This window comes from Lagopus muta, chromosome 2 (genome assembly GCF_023343835.1).
Source record: "Lagopus muta isolate bLagMut1 chromosome 2, bLagMut1 primary, whole genome shotgun sequence".
NCBI lineage: Eukaryota > Metazoa > Chordata > Aves > Galliformes > Phasianidae > Lagopus > Lagopus muta.
In genome coordinates this window covers 25,683,363-25,695,751 of record NC_064434.1, presented here as the reverse complement: position 1 = coordinate 25,695,751, position 12,389 = coordinate 25,683,363, and the positions used below count along the sequence as shown (strand labels likewise).

Below are 12,389 nucleotides of genomic sequence, written 5' to 3'. Positions count from 1 at the left end.
TATCCTGCAAATCAATTTATTTTGCCACAGTTTACAGGATATTGATTCTTGGTAGTCTCAGGAAATTCTACCTCATGTATAACAGTTTCTTACAGTGCTGGTATACCTGCAGTGTTTTAGCAGGAAAAATGACTTTAAAGGGCTTATCCTTCTCACCATAGCAAGCAGTGAGGTTCAGGCCTTGATGATTTGGCCTTGGTAAGCCCATGCTGTCTGTTCCCAGTTGTCTTCTTGTCTTTCATGACTTAGGAAATTGCCTCTAAGAGTGTTTGCTCTGTAGCCTTGCCAGAGACAGTGTTAAGGCTGACTGCCTTTTTCCAGACACAAAGGGTCTCTGCTGACTGTCATGACCTCTCAGAGATAGAAGAGACCCATCTTGCAGTGACATCATCTGCTTCCTTCCACACCTATGGATAGGTGCCATCTCATTCCACAGACTTGTATATGTCCAAGTGGTTTGACTCTACAAACTGAGCTTGGAGGGATCTGAAAGGTGGGAAACAAGGCTCAACACTGAATAGTAAGGCAAAATGAGTACCTCAATTTTCTGTTTCTCACTAGGTCATGCTGACCAGTGGGCCCATTAATATTTGTTTTGCTACAGTTATAGCAAACAGAAGCCTTTCTTGTTGTCCTTTGCATATTCTGATAGTTTCAATCCCAGTGTTTCTCTTCCAGACTCTACATATTTCTGATCCTGTGTTCCTTCCAAGCAGCCTGTCTCTGCTTCCACCACTGCACTTTTCCTGTGCACTGAGAATGATGTCTTTTAAGATTAGTTAGTTCTTTTGAGTCTTTTTTCCCTCAAGAGAATTTTTTAATGGGGTTCTGCCAAGAAGATCCCTGATGGGGTTAAAATCTGTCTCTCCAAGTCCAGAGTTGCTGTTTATCTTGCTTCGTTTAGAATCTTAAACTCCACAGTCTCCTAGTCATTGCAGCTAAGGTTGTCCTTGACCTTTACATTATCCAGCAGTCTTCCCTTGGTGGTGTGTTGCACAACATCTCTCACAGCATCTCTCCTAGCTAATTAACTAGTCACCTGCATCAAGAGATTGTCTAGAAATCTCCTGGATTTCGTCCAGCCAATTACCTTTACAGCAGATACTGAGTTGGTTAAAAGCACTTACAAGTATCGGGGCCTGTTAGTCAGCTGTCTAAAGGGTTCATCTGCTGAAAGCTAACAGGATATCCCAAAGGTGCTGTTCTTTGCAGTCTGTTTGCACAAGCATTGGCTATGGGGCAGCTGTTGGAGTTTGGTTTTGAGGCAACGTGATTCTATATCTAGTCCAGTGAAGCAATCCGTGCAAGCGTTTTCACTTATCTAAAAAATTGTCACCTCTCATTTCCTTGTTTTCAATGAACATACCTTTCTCATGGCAGTGGTTATACACTGTTCTAAGAGATCTTTCCATTCTTTATCAAAAATAGATAAAATTTCCAAATAGAGAATTGTTAATATTTTTCATGAGAGAGTCTCTCCAATAGGCAATGATGCCTTCTCTTTGCTTGTTGTAAGGTATTTCTGATTAAAAGAACAGTGAATTAAGTAGAAGATGAGTCCATAAAAAAGGGAAGAAGCAATATCTTGACAGGGAGTTTAATGTGAAACATTATATAACAGTAGTAGAAAGAAGAAAAACATTTATTGGAATCTTCTGTAACTGAATCCTTGCAAATTGCAGAGAATGCATTAGACAACGGAATATCCAAAGACGGAAGTTCCATAATCCATTTGGACAGGCTAATGAGCATATCAAAATTTTTGATCATCTTTTACAGCCTTTAAAAAAAGAAAAAAATTTACACTTGTCTAGCTTGGGTTTTAAATTTGAAGCTCTTGGTTTTGAAGCTTAGGCAGCCAAAGCTCAGTGGAACTGAGGAAATCCAGTTGATACTGGCAAGAATTAATGAAGGTTGCCAGTCAACTAGGCTGCAGAACTGTCTGTGTAGATGCTTACGGTATGGTTAGGTCTCAACCCTTTTAACATTCTGAAATTAATAAGAATTCAAGTGGAGAACTGTATATACGCAGGGGAACAAGCTACAGCTGAAAGGATTTTGTCAGCCAAAGGGCTTTCCTGTTTTTTAGGAAAAAGCAAGTATTAGACATTCAGAGTGAAAGATAAAATACAGTTTCAATTTCTTTCCTTTTTTTTTTTTTTTCTTTGCTAGGATTGGGTGATGAGCCCTACTCTGCTTTAGGACAAATAGCAATCTAGGAAGACAATTCTGGAGGTCAAATGGATAAGCTGCTTTTATAAGTGTGGCAGAAGGATTATAAGCAAAGCTTCTGTTCTATGAAAGGAAATTATGCATTGTTAAAAATAATGTAAAAATCCTTATAGGTAAAACCCCAGGGGTAGATTTAGTTAATAGCTATTATGTGAGGGTATGGAGCCATTTGTGATTCAAGTAGCACATTTGGTTGGTCTCACAAAAACTGGAGTCTGCAAAACAAATTACATGCTTTCTCTCATTAACTCTTTCCATTTTCATGGACACAAAGCGCTGTTTCAATAATTTAACTACTGAACTGTTTCCTTTAAAAAGCTTCCTTTGTTGCAGCATAAACATATTTCCAATCAGAAGGTAAACTGTCACTAGGTCCATTGAATAATGGAATGTATTACTTTGCAACGCAGCATTACTTGGGATCTTAGGAAGATAAATAAGCGTGAACCTCAGGGAGAATAAAGTATAATTTTTTTCTGCAGTATCTGTATGCTTACTGTAATTATCGTAGAAAGCTGAACGTAGAAACCACTAGCTTTGGTTTATTTGATTTTTCTTGAAATTTAGAAATTTAGAGATCCAGTTCTGGGCACAGTTACCACTTACAATATAAATTTAGGAAGCATAAGTAAATGTCTTTGCTCTTCTCCTGCTTTTTTTTTCTTTGCACGGTATAGAGACTTTAATTTCCTTTCTAGTGATCAGATGCCTTGCATCTGCACAGCATCGGAGAAAATACAACACTTTGACCTATTTGCACAAATTTTCTTAATTATGTGCTGAACATATCTCCTAAGTGGAGTCAAGCAGGTTTGATGTCAGTGACTCAGGGATGTGTAGGTAGCTGCATGGTGCTGTAGGAGGAGCAAAACCATGCACAGGGGTAGGTTAGGGCAAATGGAATGAGGGAATGATTTAGAAATTGAGAAGGCAAACAAAACGGGTGGGGATTGGTAATCCTCTAAAGCTGTGTCTGCTCTTTTTATAGAGTGATAATCCTGTCTGTAAAATGGAGGAAATTGATCAATTTTGAGTCTCCTGAACTTTACAGATAAAGGCTGGTATTTCAAAACAGAAATGTAAAATCTATTTGCATCTAAAATTATGAGCACAACTTTTTTGTATCACTGATTATCAACTGGTATTGTTTGAAGTTTTTTGTTTCTTTTACAGTGTGGAATATATAGTGTACATATATCAGTGTTTTTTTGCGATTTGTTCTTCACCTCTTGGAATTTTTGAAGAGCTTTGTTGAATGTTTGACTACAGTGACTCTGAACACAAATTTATAAATGGTTTTCTGAAAAGGCATGAAAAGATAAAATTCAGCATAACTTCAAAGGAGGGCTATATTTGCACAGTGTGTAATTCATTGGTGCTCACAATTTAAACATATTGTTTGCTGTTGAAATCAGTGTCCAAAAAAATTAAAATTCAGTCTATTTTAGAAAACATAAATGGGATTTGTAGTCTTCAGAGATACTCATATTCACTGTTCACAATTCAGAGAGATATTAGCCAGGCAAAATAACAAAATTTACTTACTGCGTGCTGTGTGTTTTATCTAGTTCATATTGTTTTACTGAATTTTTTTATTTTTGGCAGGATGGGTAAGTTGTTATTTCTTTAAATTTATAACAGTCTCACAAAGTTGTTTAAGCAAGTAATTCTGTGTGATTCTGGAAGTGAGACTTATTCTTACTTGTAAAAAATTCAAAATATCATAGTTTGATTACAACAAAACAACTAAATTTATTTTGTGTCATGTGTGGAAGAGAACATGTTTTTAATTAAGAGAAGATGGATGTACTGATTCAGGAGTCAGTGTAAATACTGAGAGGTACAAAGCTAATCTCATAAGCGTGTGAATTTGTTCATGAATATACGTACACGTTGAATACTGTTCTTGTAGAAACACAAAATGTGAAAGGGAAGGAAAATGAAAAAGAAAAGAGGAAGAAAATAGAAGACATTATGGAATGAAGAGAAAGGGAGGGAGGAAGGGAAAGAAAGATGACTCCTTGCTTCTTTCACCGAAAACTATGTGAATTCCTAACTTTGAGAAAGCTACTTTTGTCTTAAGCAAGAGCCAAAGATTTGCTTGAGAACATGTTTCTTTGCTGCAGGTATTTTCCAAGTGCCATCAGCTTTTCAGAGCCTTTCCTTTCAGGCACTGATCCTAGTTGGCTGGTTTATCATAAACCTTTGTGTTCAGTTTTTACATATTGTTAGCATTAGTCTTCAAAGGAATAAAACTAATATCATTTTTTTTATTCTTATGTGTTGGTTTGGTAGATGTAAGAGAGTATCCTTTATTTTTGCTACTAGCAGATTAATATCTTTGCTATTAGCAGAATAAGAATGCAGTGTTTATAGATAAAAAATGTATCCTTTTATTTATCTCTCTCAAAATTCCATTTGCAGATTTTAGTTATGCTCACTATTATGGCGATTCTTACCTGGAATTTCAAGGCTTGCATTTAAACGTGCAAAACTTCATCCACTTGGAATTTAAGACCTATAAACCTGATGGACTACTCCTATATGTTGAAGAGAGCTCGGAATCAATAGGACAGTTTTTAATTCAGCTTTTTATCAGACGTGGCATCTTACAGGTAGGGCATCAAAATATTCTGCTAAAGGGGAAGAAAGTAAAATTTGGGATCTGTAATCATTTTAGTATATATATTCTGTTTTTTTACTGTAGAAAATTGTGCTATATTCAGTATTTTAAGGAAAATATTTGTCAAACTTCTCAGAATGATGTCTCATGGGATGTGAGTATATGTCTCATAACAAGTGGTTTTTGATTAAACTGAATAGTAGTTACAAGGGGAAAGTCTATCAGAAAATATAACATTTAAAAACAACAAAAAAAACCATAATCAGATTTTTCTACATATTCCTTCTTACATGCAAAGTCTAAACCTCTTTAATCTCCTCGTGTGTTCGTTAAAATTGTTGTAAAGAAAAAGGCTGTGGAACTGAATGAATTTTGTCATTAAAATAAGGGAAGAGAGCAAATCTTTCTTACTACATGGGTATGAGTAGAAACCCTTTACTTGATTTGTCATGATAATTGATAGTTCCAAAGTATGCATAAAACCTATTTGCTTGACTGGTGTGAAAAAACTAGATTGAAATACATTTGTGTATATGCAGTAAGGAATGAAGTCTATGTTATCTTTACTATGTTATCTTTACTTTTGGCAAATTATTCTTTCTTTTCTGAGGAAGACATCATTTTGTATTTGTGAAGAGATGTAAGAAGATTTAAGATATTAAAAGAATGGTTTATTTTCTCATAATGCATCTTACTTTTTACTGTTAAAAACTTCCAAAAGCTATTATATTCTTCTGCAAAGACAGAAATGAGTGTTTTACAAGGATAGTGAAATGAGTATTCGTATCCTATTGATTTTCATGTTTTAAAGAACATGATTATAAAAAGGTATATAAACTGCAGGTGAAAGGGAAAATAATTAAAAATAACATTTTACTTTATTTTTTATATTGTTATTTACCATGTTTTATTATATAGTGATTATCTTAATCTGAAATAAACAAGGTTATTTTGGACAGGATGTTATTCAAGGCTTAGAAAATGTAGATGGATTTAAGTCCATCTTACTTGTTCATAGTAAAGTAATGATGCAGAAAAATATTTTCCTAACATATCGTAAGCACCATAAAATATGAAAGTGCTTTAATTGACAAAAATCTATTCAGAGTTCCCAGTGTGCCATGTTAAAACTAATTGAATTCACTTAATCATTCACAAAACTGTTCAATTGAACGTAGATTTAAAGCCCAATGAACAAGAGGTTCTAAGCTCACAATCAAGCTACAATTATAAGTAGACAAACCATGAAATCAAGTGCTTGTTCACATTAGTGTAGGAAATTAAATGGTGTTCCTAAATGCTCAAGCTTGCATGCTACATTACGTGTTTGGAAGTATAAGGAGGCCGTAAAACGGTAAGTATAATTTACTCATGGTCAATGGTAGTTCCGACTGTGTTGCAGATGGTCAACTTCTTTGCAAATCAGGTCCATAATAATAATAATACAATCTGATTGTACAGTACACAAAGATAAAAGCATTTTCATGCAGGCTAGCAAACATTTTCGTGTGCTTGTGTATTTCTGATGTGATATACTCCTGATCTGGATCTTTAATAAAGCATTAGTTTTTCTTGATTTCCGTGATGTCCTTCAGGTTTTCATGAAACCATTTATTATTTTTAACTCAAAGTTTCTAAGCCACTAGCTCTCTAGTTATTACAAATAATGTAATAAAAGCATTTTTTCCCACTCTGTAGTACCAGTTTGTGTGTGGTAAAGCAACACAAGTCAAAAACATCACAACAACTGCTAGAGTGGATGATGGACAGTGGTATAAAGTGCAGATTAGGTAAGTGTTATATTTCATTGTTGTCTGTGTTTATAATTGCCTCAGAGATTGTCTAAGTTGGACAATGACATTTTATCTCATTAGCTATGAGTAGTATGTGAATGTGTGCAGTGAAATTATTTTCTGGCAGTGTGGAATACAACTCTTCCTTGGAAAGGATATTTCAAGTAGTTGGACAATGCTAATTACATCACTGATGTGCTGAAAGGAAATATATTTATTTTCATCATTATCGTGTGCCAAAGCTAAAATTACAAATCAAGAGAAAAGATACTGTGCAAAAAGTCCAAGATGCTTACTAAGTCCAGGAAAAATCTGAATTTCCAAGAACAAAAATGTAACTAATAGAAACATTTGATGTAGCAATTCTTGAAAAACAGGGCTGCATTGACTACCATAGTGTAAATGCACCTATTTTGTGATATTTTTTTTTCTCTGACTTCCCTGAGAAGGAAAGAACTTGAATATTCAAACTAAAATGCATATCAATAGCCTGGGGTAAAAACATCCCCGTTTCTATTTCCAGTGTGTCTAAAAAGTTATTTCATTGGCAGTGAATGATGAATGTTAAGGATTGTTCAGGTAAGATTAGGCAAACTGATTTTTGCTGTTGAAAGAGAAGGGGAATGCATAACATTAATAGGATTCATAATATGTAGCGAGTAGTTGTTAGCAATCAGTCCAACCTCTCTAATTGACTAGAAATAGATTTTGAAATTTTTTTAGGATTTAAAATCCTAATGGTACAAATGTCAGAAGGATTTGGTTAGAAGCTGCATCATCTTGATTTCATAAAGTGCATCTTCACATGTGCTTGAGTTAAGCAAAAGTATATTCTGTACTGAAAATTACTCATTGCTTTATATCCTTTCTGTTAACAAAAATGCGTTGACAACTAGATTTGATATAATCATTCTTGATATGTTCACTATTTTGTTTCATGAAATTAACATTTAGTTTAATCAACTGTGGTATAATGAGGCAAAATAAAAATTAAAACAACTGTGGTGAAACATTGCAGTAGCTTATTCAGTGGCTGTCTAGAGCTTTGCAAACATAATTTAATCATCACAGAACTGACTTGCAGTGAGGTAAGTTTGGAATAACAGTATCTAGGAAGTTGGCAAAGCCAGGATGGGAATGCAGGACTTGCTGAATACTATACCACACTGTATAAGCACAGGCTAGGATATTCTTTGTTTTGCAGATGTTAAGAATTATGAACAAACATCGTGGGTAATTAAAAAAAAAAAAAAAAAAAAAAAAAAAAACATAATGATGGTCCAGTACTATTTCATTGAAATAAACTTTTCATTCTTCTTCTTAAGTATCACTAATTGTTTGGAGCACCTTTGATGTGGAGCTGAAAGATTTTTGGTAAATTTGCTAAATGCATCACATTTCAGTTACTGAAGATAAGCCATCTGCAAACAGTATGCTGCCTTTATAGTGTCAAATTTAACAAAACAAATAGAAGTAGGATTGTGTAATACAAGTTGAAGCACGATGAAAATCAGTGATGATATCTTCCTTTTCTGCTTACAAGAAAGTATTTTACATCATAGACGAAGAAAAGGACAAATTTCCCACAGAGATCATTACTTTTGTTCACACCAGCAATGTTACACCTTTTAATGTTTGCAAATAGACATGCATATTACTGTGAGGCACTGCTCTCTATCCCGTCCTCGTAGTTCACCAGGACATTCATGCTGAAAGTAAAATAGCAGCATCTCTGAAATAAATTTCTCATGATGATAGAATGTTGTGGCTCAACTGTAACAGCTGAAAAAAAATGGATGCAGTAAGAGGACAGGATTTTCATCACAGATCTTGGAAAGATTGATAATTTCAGATATGATATTGCCCCAAATTAGTTTGTAGTATTGGCTGCAAAATGGAGCATGTGCCTCGGAGCAGTGCCCAAGAGCCCTGTATTTATATGCAAGATAGCGTGGTTGTTCACTAAGTCTTCTTTTAATGAAAATCATTCTGCCTATCTTACCCACATCTGATTGTCTGGGTTTTGTTACAAGTGAGCTGTTAATGCAATAGTGAAAGTCTGGATATGGACAATATCCCACAGGGCTTAGATTTTTTGCAGGCCTTGTAGAGGGAAGAAGGTGTTAAAAAGTCTTGAGCATTGGAAAGAAGCTTACATGTTTGTTCGAACTGTGAATATGAATTTACCTTAGTAGCGACACAGAATGTTCTACCACAGTCTTCTTATTCCAGCCATTATGAAACTGCCTTTAATGTCTTAGTATTTATCTTCTTTGATATTTGGCATCTACACAAACTGATAAAGTATCATGAATTGCAGAAACAGGAGATGCTGCAGTTGCAATATAAGAAATTTGTCCTTTTCTTGGTTTATGATACTGCATTGGAAGAATAACCATTTCCATACTGATAATAATAGCATCATAACATCCTTAGTTAAATTAAATTTACTTTTTATCTCAAATCACAGTTGGCAGTGACTTTAACAAATCTAGCAGTTTATGAATTGATTATGCAGTAGATGTCACCAATGGAACTTCTTTTCTTTAAAATGAGTCTATCACATTTGTATTTCTTTTTTTAATTGACCATTAAGATTAGAAAACTGGTCTAGGTGCTGCATCAGCCTAGACATCATATGAAAAGGGTGCATTTTTCTCATGAAGTTCATAATTTGAAATTTTCACTAATTATCTTTAGGGCTTTGGGGGATTGATTGTCTTTGGTTTTGAGATGAAGATGTTTTCTTCTAGTCAGGATAAGGTCTTTCTAATCATGCCGTAATGCAACATATGCTCTCTCTGGAGCTTGTACTTTACTTGTTTGTTGATAGCTTTTGTGAAGGCCTGAAATAACCCATATGGTGCAAAATATGCTGTATTTGTTACTCTTCAGAATATGCAACAAAGCCCAGATTTTCCCTAGGGCTTCTGGGCTGTTGAAATACGTGGTTAATAAATAAAATTTGTAGAAAAAAACTGCAGAAAATGATAGAGATATCTCTTTCATAGTATGTTGATCTCTCTGGATTTTCTTATAGTAAATTCCTACTTTTTTTATTATCTCAAAGATGCCACTATTTTACCTTGATTCCAACATAACAATATATAGGTGAAGAGATCATCCAGCTGCTATTTCATGTACTATGTAAATGCAGTATACTTAATGGAAACATACTTAATTGGCTACCTCTTCAACTGACTGACGAGTATAAGCTATAATTTATTAACAGCAATGGCTGTTAATACTAGAAGTGTGTTAATGCTGCAAGGCATACAAGAAGGACGTTGAGGCCCTGGAGTATGTCTAGAGCAATGAAGCTAGTGAGCTCTGGAGCACAGGCCTTATGAGGTGCAGCTGTGGGAACTGGGACTGTTTAGTCTGGCAAAGTGGATGCTCAGGGGAGACCTTATCACTCTCTCTAGCTATTTGAAGGAAGATTGCAGTGAGCTGAGTGTCAGCCTCTTCTCTCATGTAGCCAGTGATAGGACTAGAGGGAATGGCCTCAATTTGCACAAGGGGAGATTCAGGCTGGACATTAGGAAACACTTCCTCTCCGAAAGAATGGTCAGGCACTGGAATGGTCTGCCCAGGGAGGTGGTGGATTTACTGACCCTGAAGATGCTGAAGGAACGTTTAGACATTGTGTTGAGCGATGTGGTTTAGTGAGAACTATTGGTGATAGGTGGATGGTTTGACTGGATGATCTTATTGGTCTTTTTCAATCTTGGTGATTCTATGATTCTTGGTATAAGATAATTTCATGCTCTTCATTTTCTGGGCCTCTCACATAGAAAACATCAGTGGACTTGCATTAGCTGCAGGACAGTTAATGAAGCACAGAGTTGAGCTTTATTTGTATTTATTACCGATGTAAAAGGTTTAAGAACTTTTTGGACCTCTAAACTGGCCACTGAGAGGGTACTAAAATACTTACAGTTTTGGCCTTGGATTTGAAGGCACTCCTAAAGTACCTAAAGAAATCTAGGGTATATGAAATATGAAATAATTTCTAATTTTTTTCCTAGCTCACTGATCTTACTTGGGAAAAATCTAGCGTATTATATTTATTCCAGTTTCCATTTAATACTAGACCAGGTTGCCCAGGGCCCCATCCAATCTGGCCTTGAACATCTCTAGGAATGGGGCATCCACAACCTCCCTGAGAGATGTAGATGTGGAGATGAACAAATTTTTGAAATGCCAATACCTAGATCAAAATCTGAGTTCATAAGGTGAAAAATATAAACACAGTGATCGCAGTTGGATTGCTTAAGTTGGAACGGACCATAAAGATCATACATTTCCAGCCCCTCTGCTGTGGCTAGGGTTGCCACCCACAAGATCAGACTGCCCTGGACCCCATCCAACCTGGACTTGAATGCCTCCAGGGATGAGGCATCCACAGCTTCTCTGAGCAGTCTGTGCCAGCATCCATCACTCTCTGTGTAAATAATTTCTTCCTAACATCTAATCTAAATCTCTCATCTTTATTTAAAGCCATTCCCCATAGTCCCATCACTATCAGGCAAAGTTTGTTTGAATCAAGAGAATCAAAGAAGATTCTGATTTATGAACTGTGAGATTAAAACAACTATGAATCAGAAACCTCTAAACAAGGAAAGTTTTGAAATAATATTAGTAGTCGGAATATCTGTTTATGTATTTTTCCAGTTCATTCTACAAACCTGAGCAGTATATTAAGTGAACTAATTTAATTTTAATCCTTTCACAGATAAGGAGAAGGGAAGTTGGGCAAATAACATTCCCTCTTGTGACTAATTTTATTCGTTACTTTATCTCATAAATACTTGAAAATTTAAATGTAGCTTAAAGTACCTTTCTACTTGGAGGTCAAGTGTTCAGAATAAATGATGGTGCTTCTTAAGAATAAACATTCAATCAAAAATATTTATACTCCTTTTTTGGCCAAGAACCTAATCCTCCTTTTTTAATAAGTTACGGTAAAAAGGATTTTTAGATGCTGGAGATTAGTTACAATGTATATACAAATACAAAATCTCACTAAAAATATCAGAACAATTAAAGAGTAAGAAACTTAGATAAGCAAAGTGGTCTATGCATAGGTTGAATGCTGAGACTGCACTGATGATTTCTGTTGCTGAAGAAATATTAAGGAAAGCAATAGATGTGCAGTGAAATTTTACCTGTCCAGTTTGCTTTGTAAGCATTGGGTTTTTTGTTTGTTTGTTTGTTTTTTTTTGCTGAAGATTATTTTGAGTACAAATTCCAGGAATTAGAGTTTTTGTACATTGTATCAAATTATTTATCTTCTATTAATCTCTGGTGTTTTTAGGTACTATTTTTTAGGATTTGGTTGTTTTTTTTTGTTTTGTTTTTATTTTCTGTTGTTTGCTTTTCTACTTTAGTGGAGCTACTTTACCAAAGCCATCATTTCTTCTTTGAAGTTTCGTTATCACTAAAAACAAAACTGTATTTTTATTTGTAGGTTCTGAAACTAATTTTCTTTTCCCTTATTACTAATATTCTTTTCAGAAGAAAAAGAAACAACATGCCCTCTCTTATTGGTTACTTCATATTACTAAACTCCCTGTATTTCAGAGATACTTTCTGAACAATTTATTTATTTGCCAGAAACTTATCCTCAGGACATATCCTTAAGTTGTTCTCTGCTTAAGCACATTTAAATCCTATTTTATTGGATGTGATCAATACAGTAACTCAACTCCATTCTTCAAGCTATTAATTTCCCACACTGC

General features: G+C 34.9%; 1 protein-coding gene across 1 annotated transcript in view; it reads left to right on the top strand.

Annotated features, from left to right (window-relative positions):
• LOC125689991 (protein eyes shut homolog) overlaps positions 1–12,389 on the top strand; it is a 702,258-nt gene that overhangs the window by 425,889 nt on the left and 263,980 nt on the right. The window contains exons 29-30 of the mRNA XM_048937860.1: positions 4,657–4,847; positions 6,554–6,645. Of these exons, the coding sequence (XP_048793817.1) occupies positions 4,657–4,847; positions 6,554–6,645 (283 nt within the window). The remainder of the gene's footprint in view (positions 1–4,656; positions 4,848–6,553; positions 6,646–12,389) is intronic.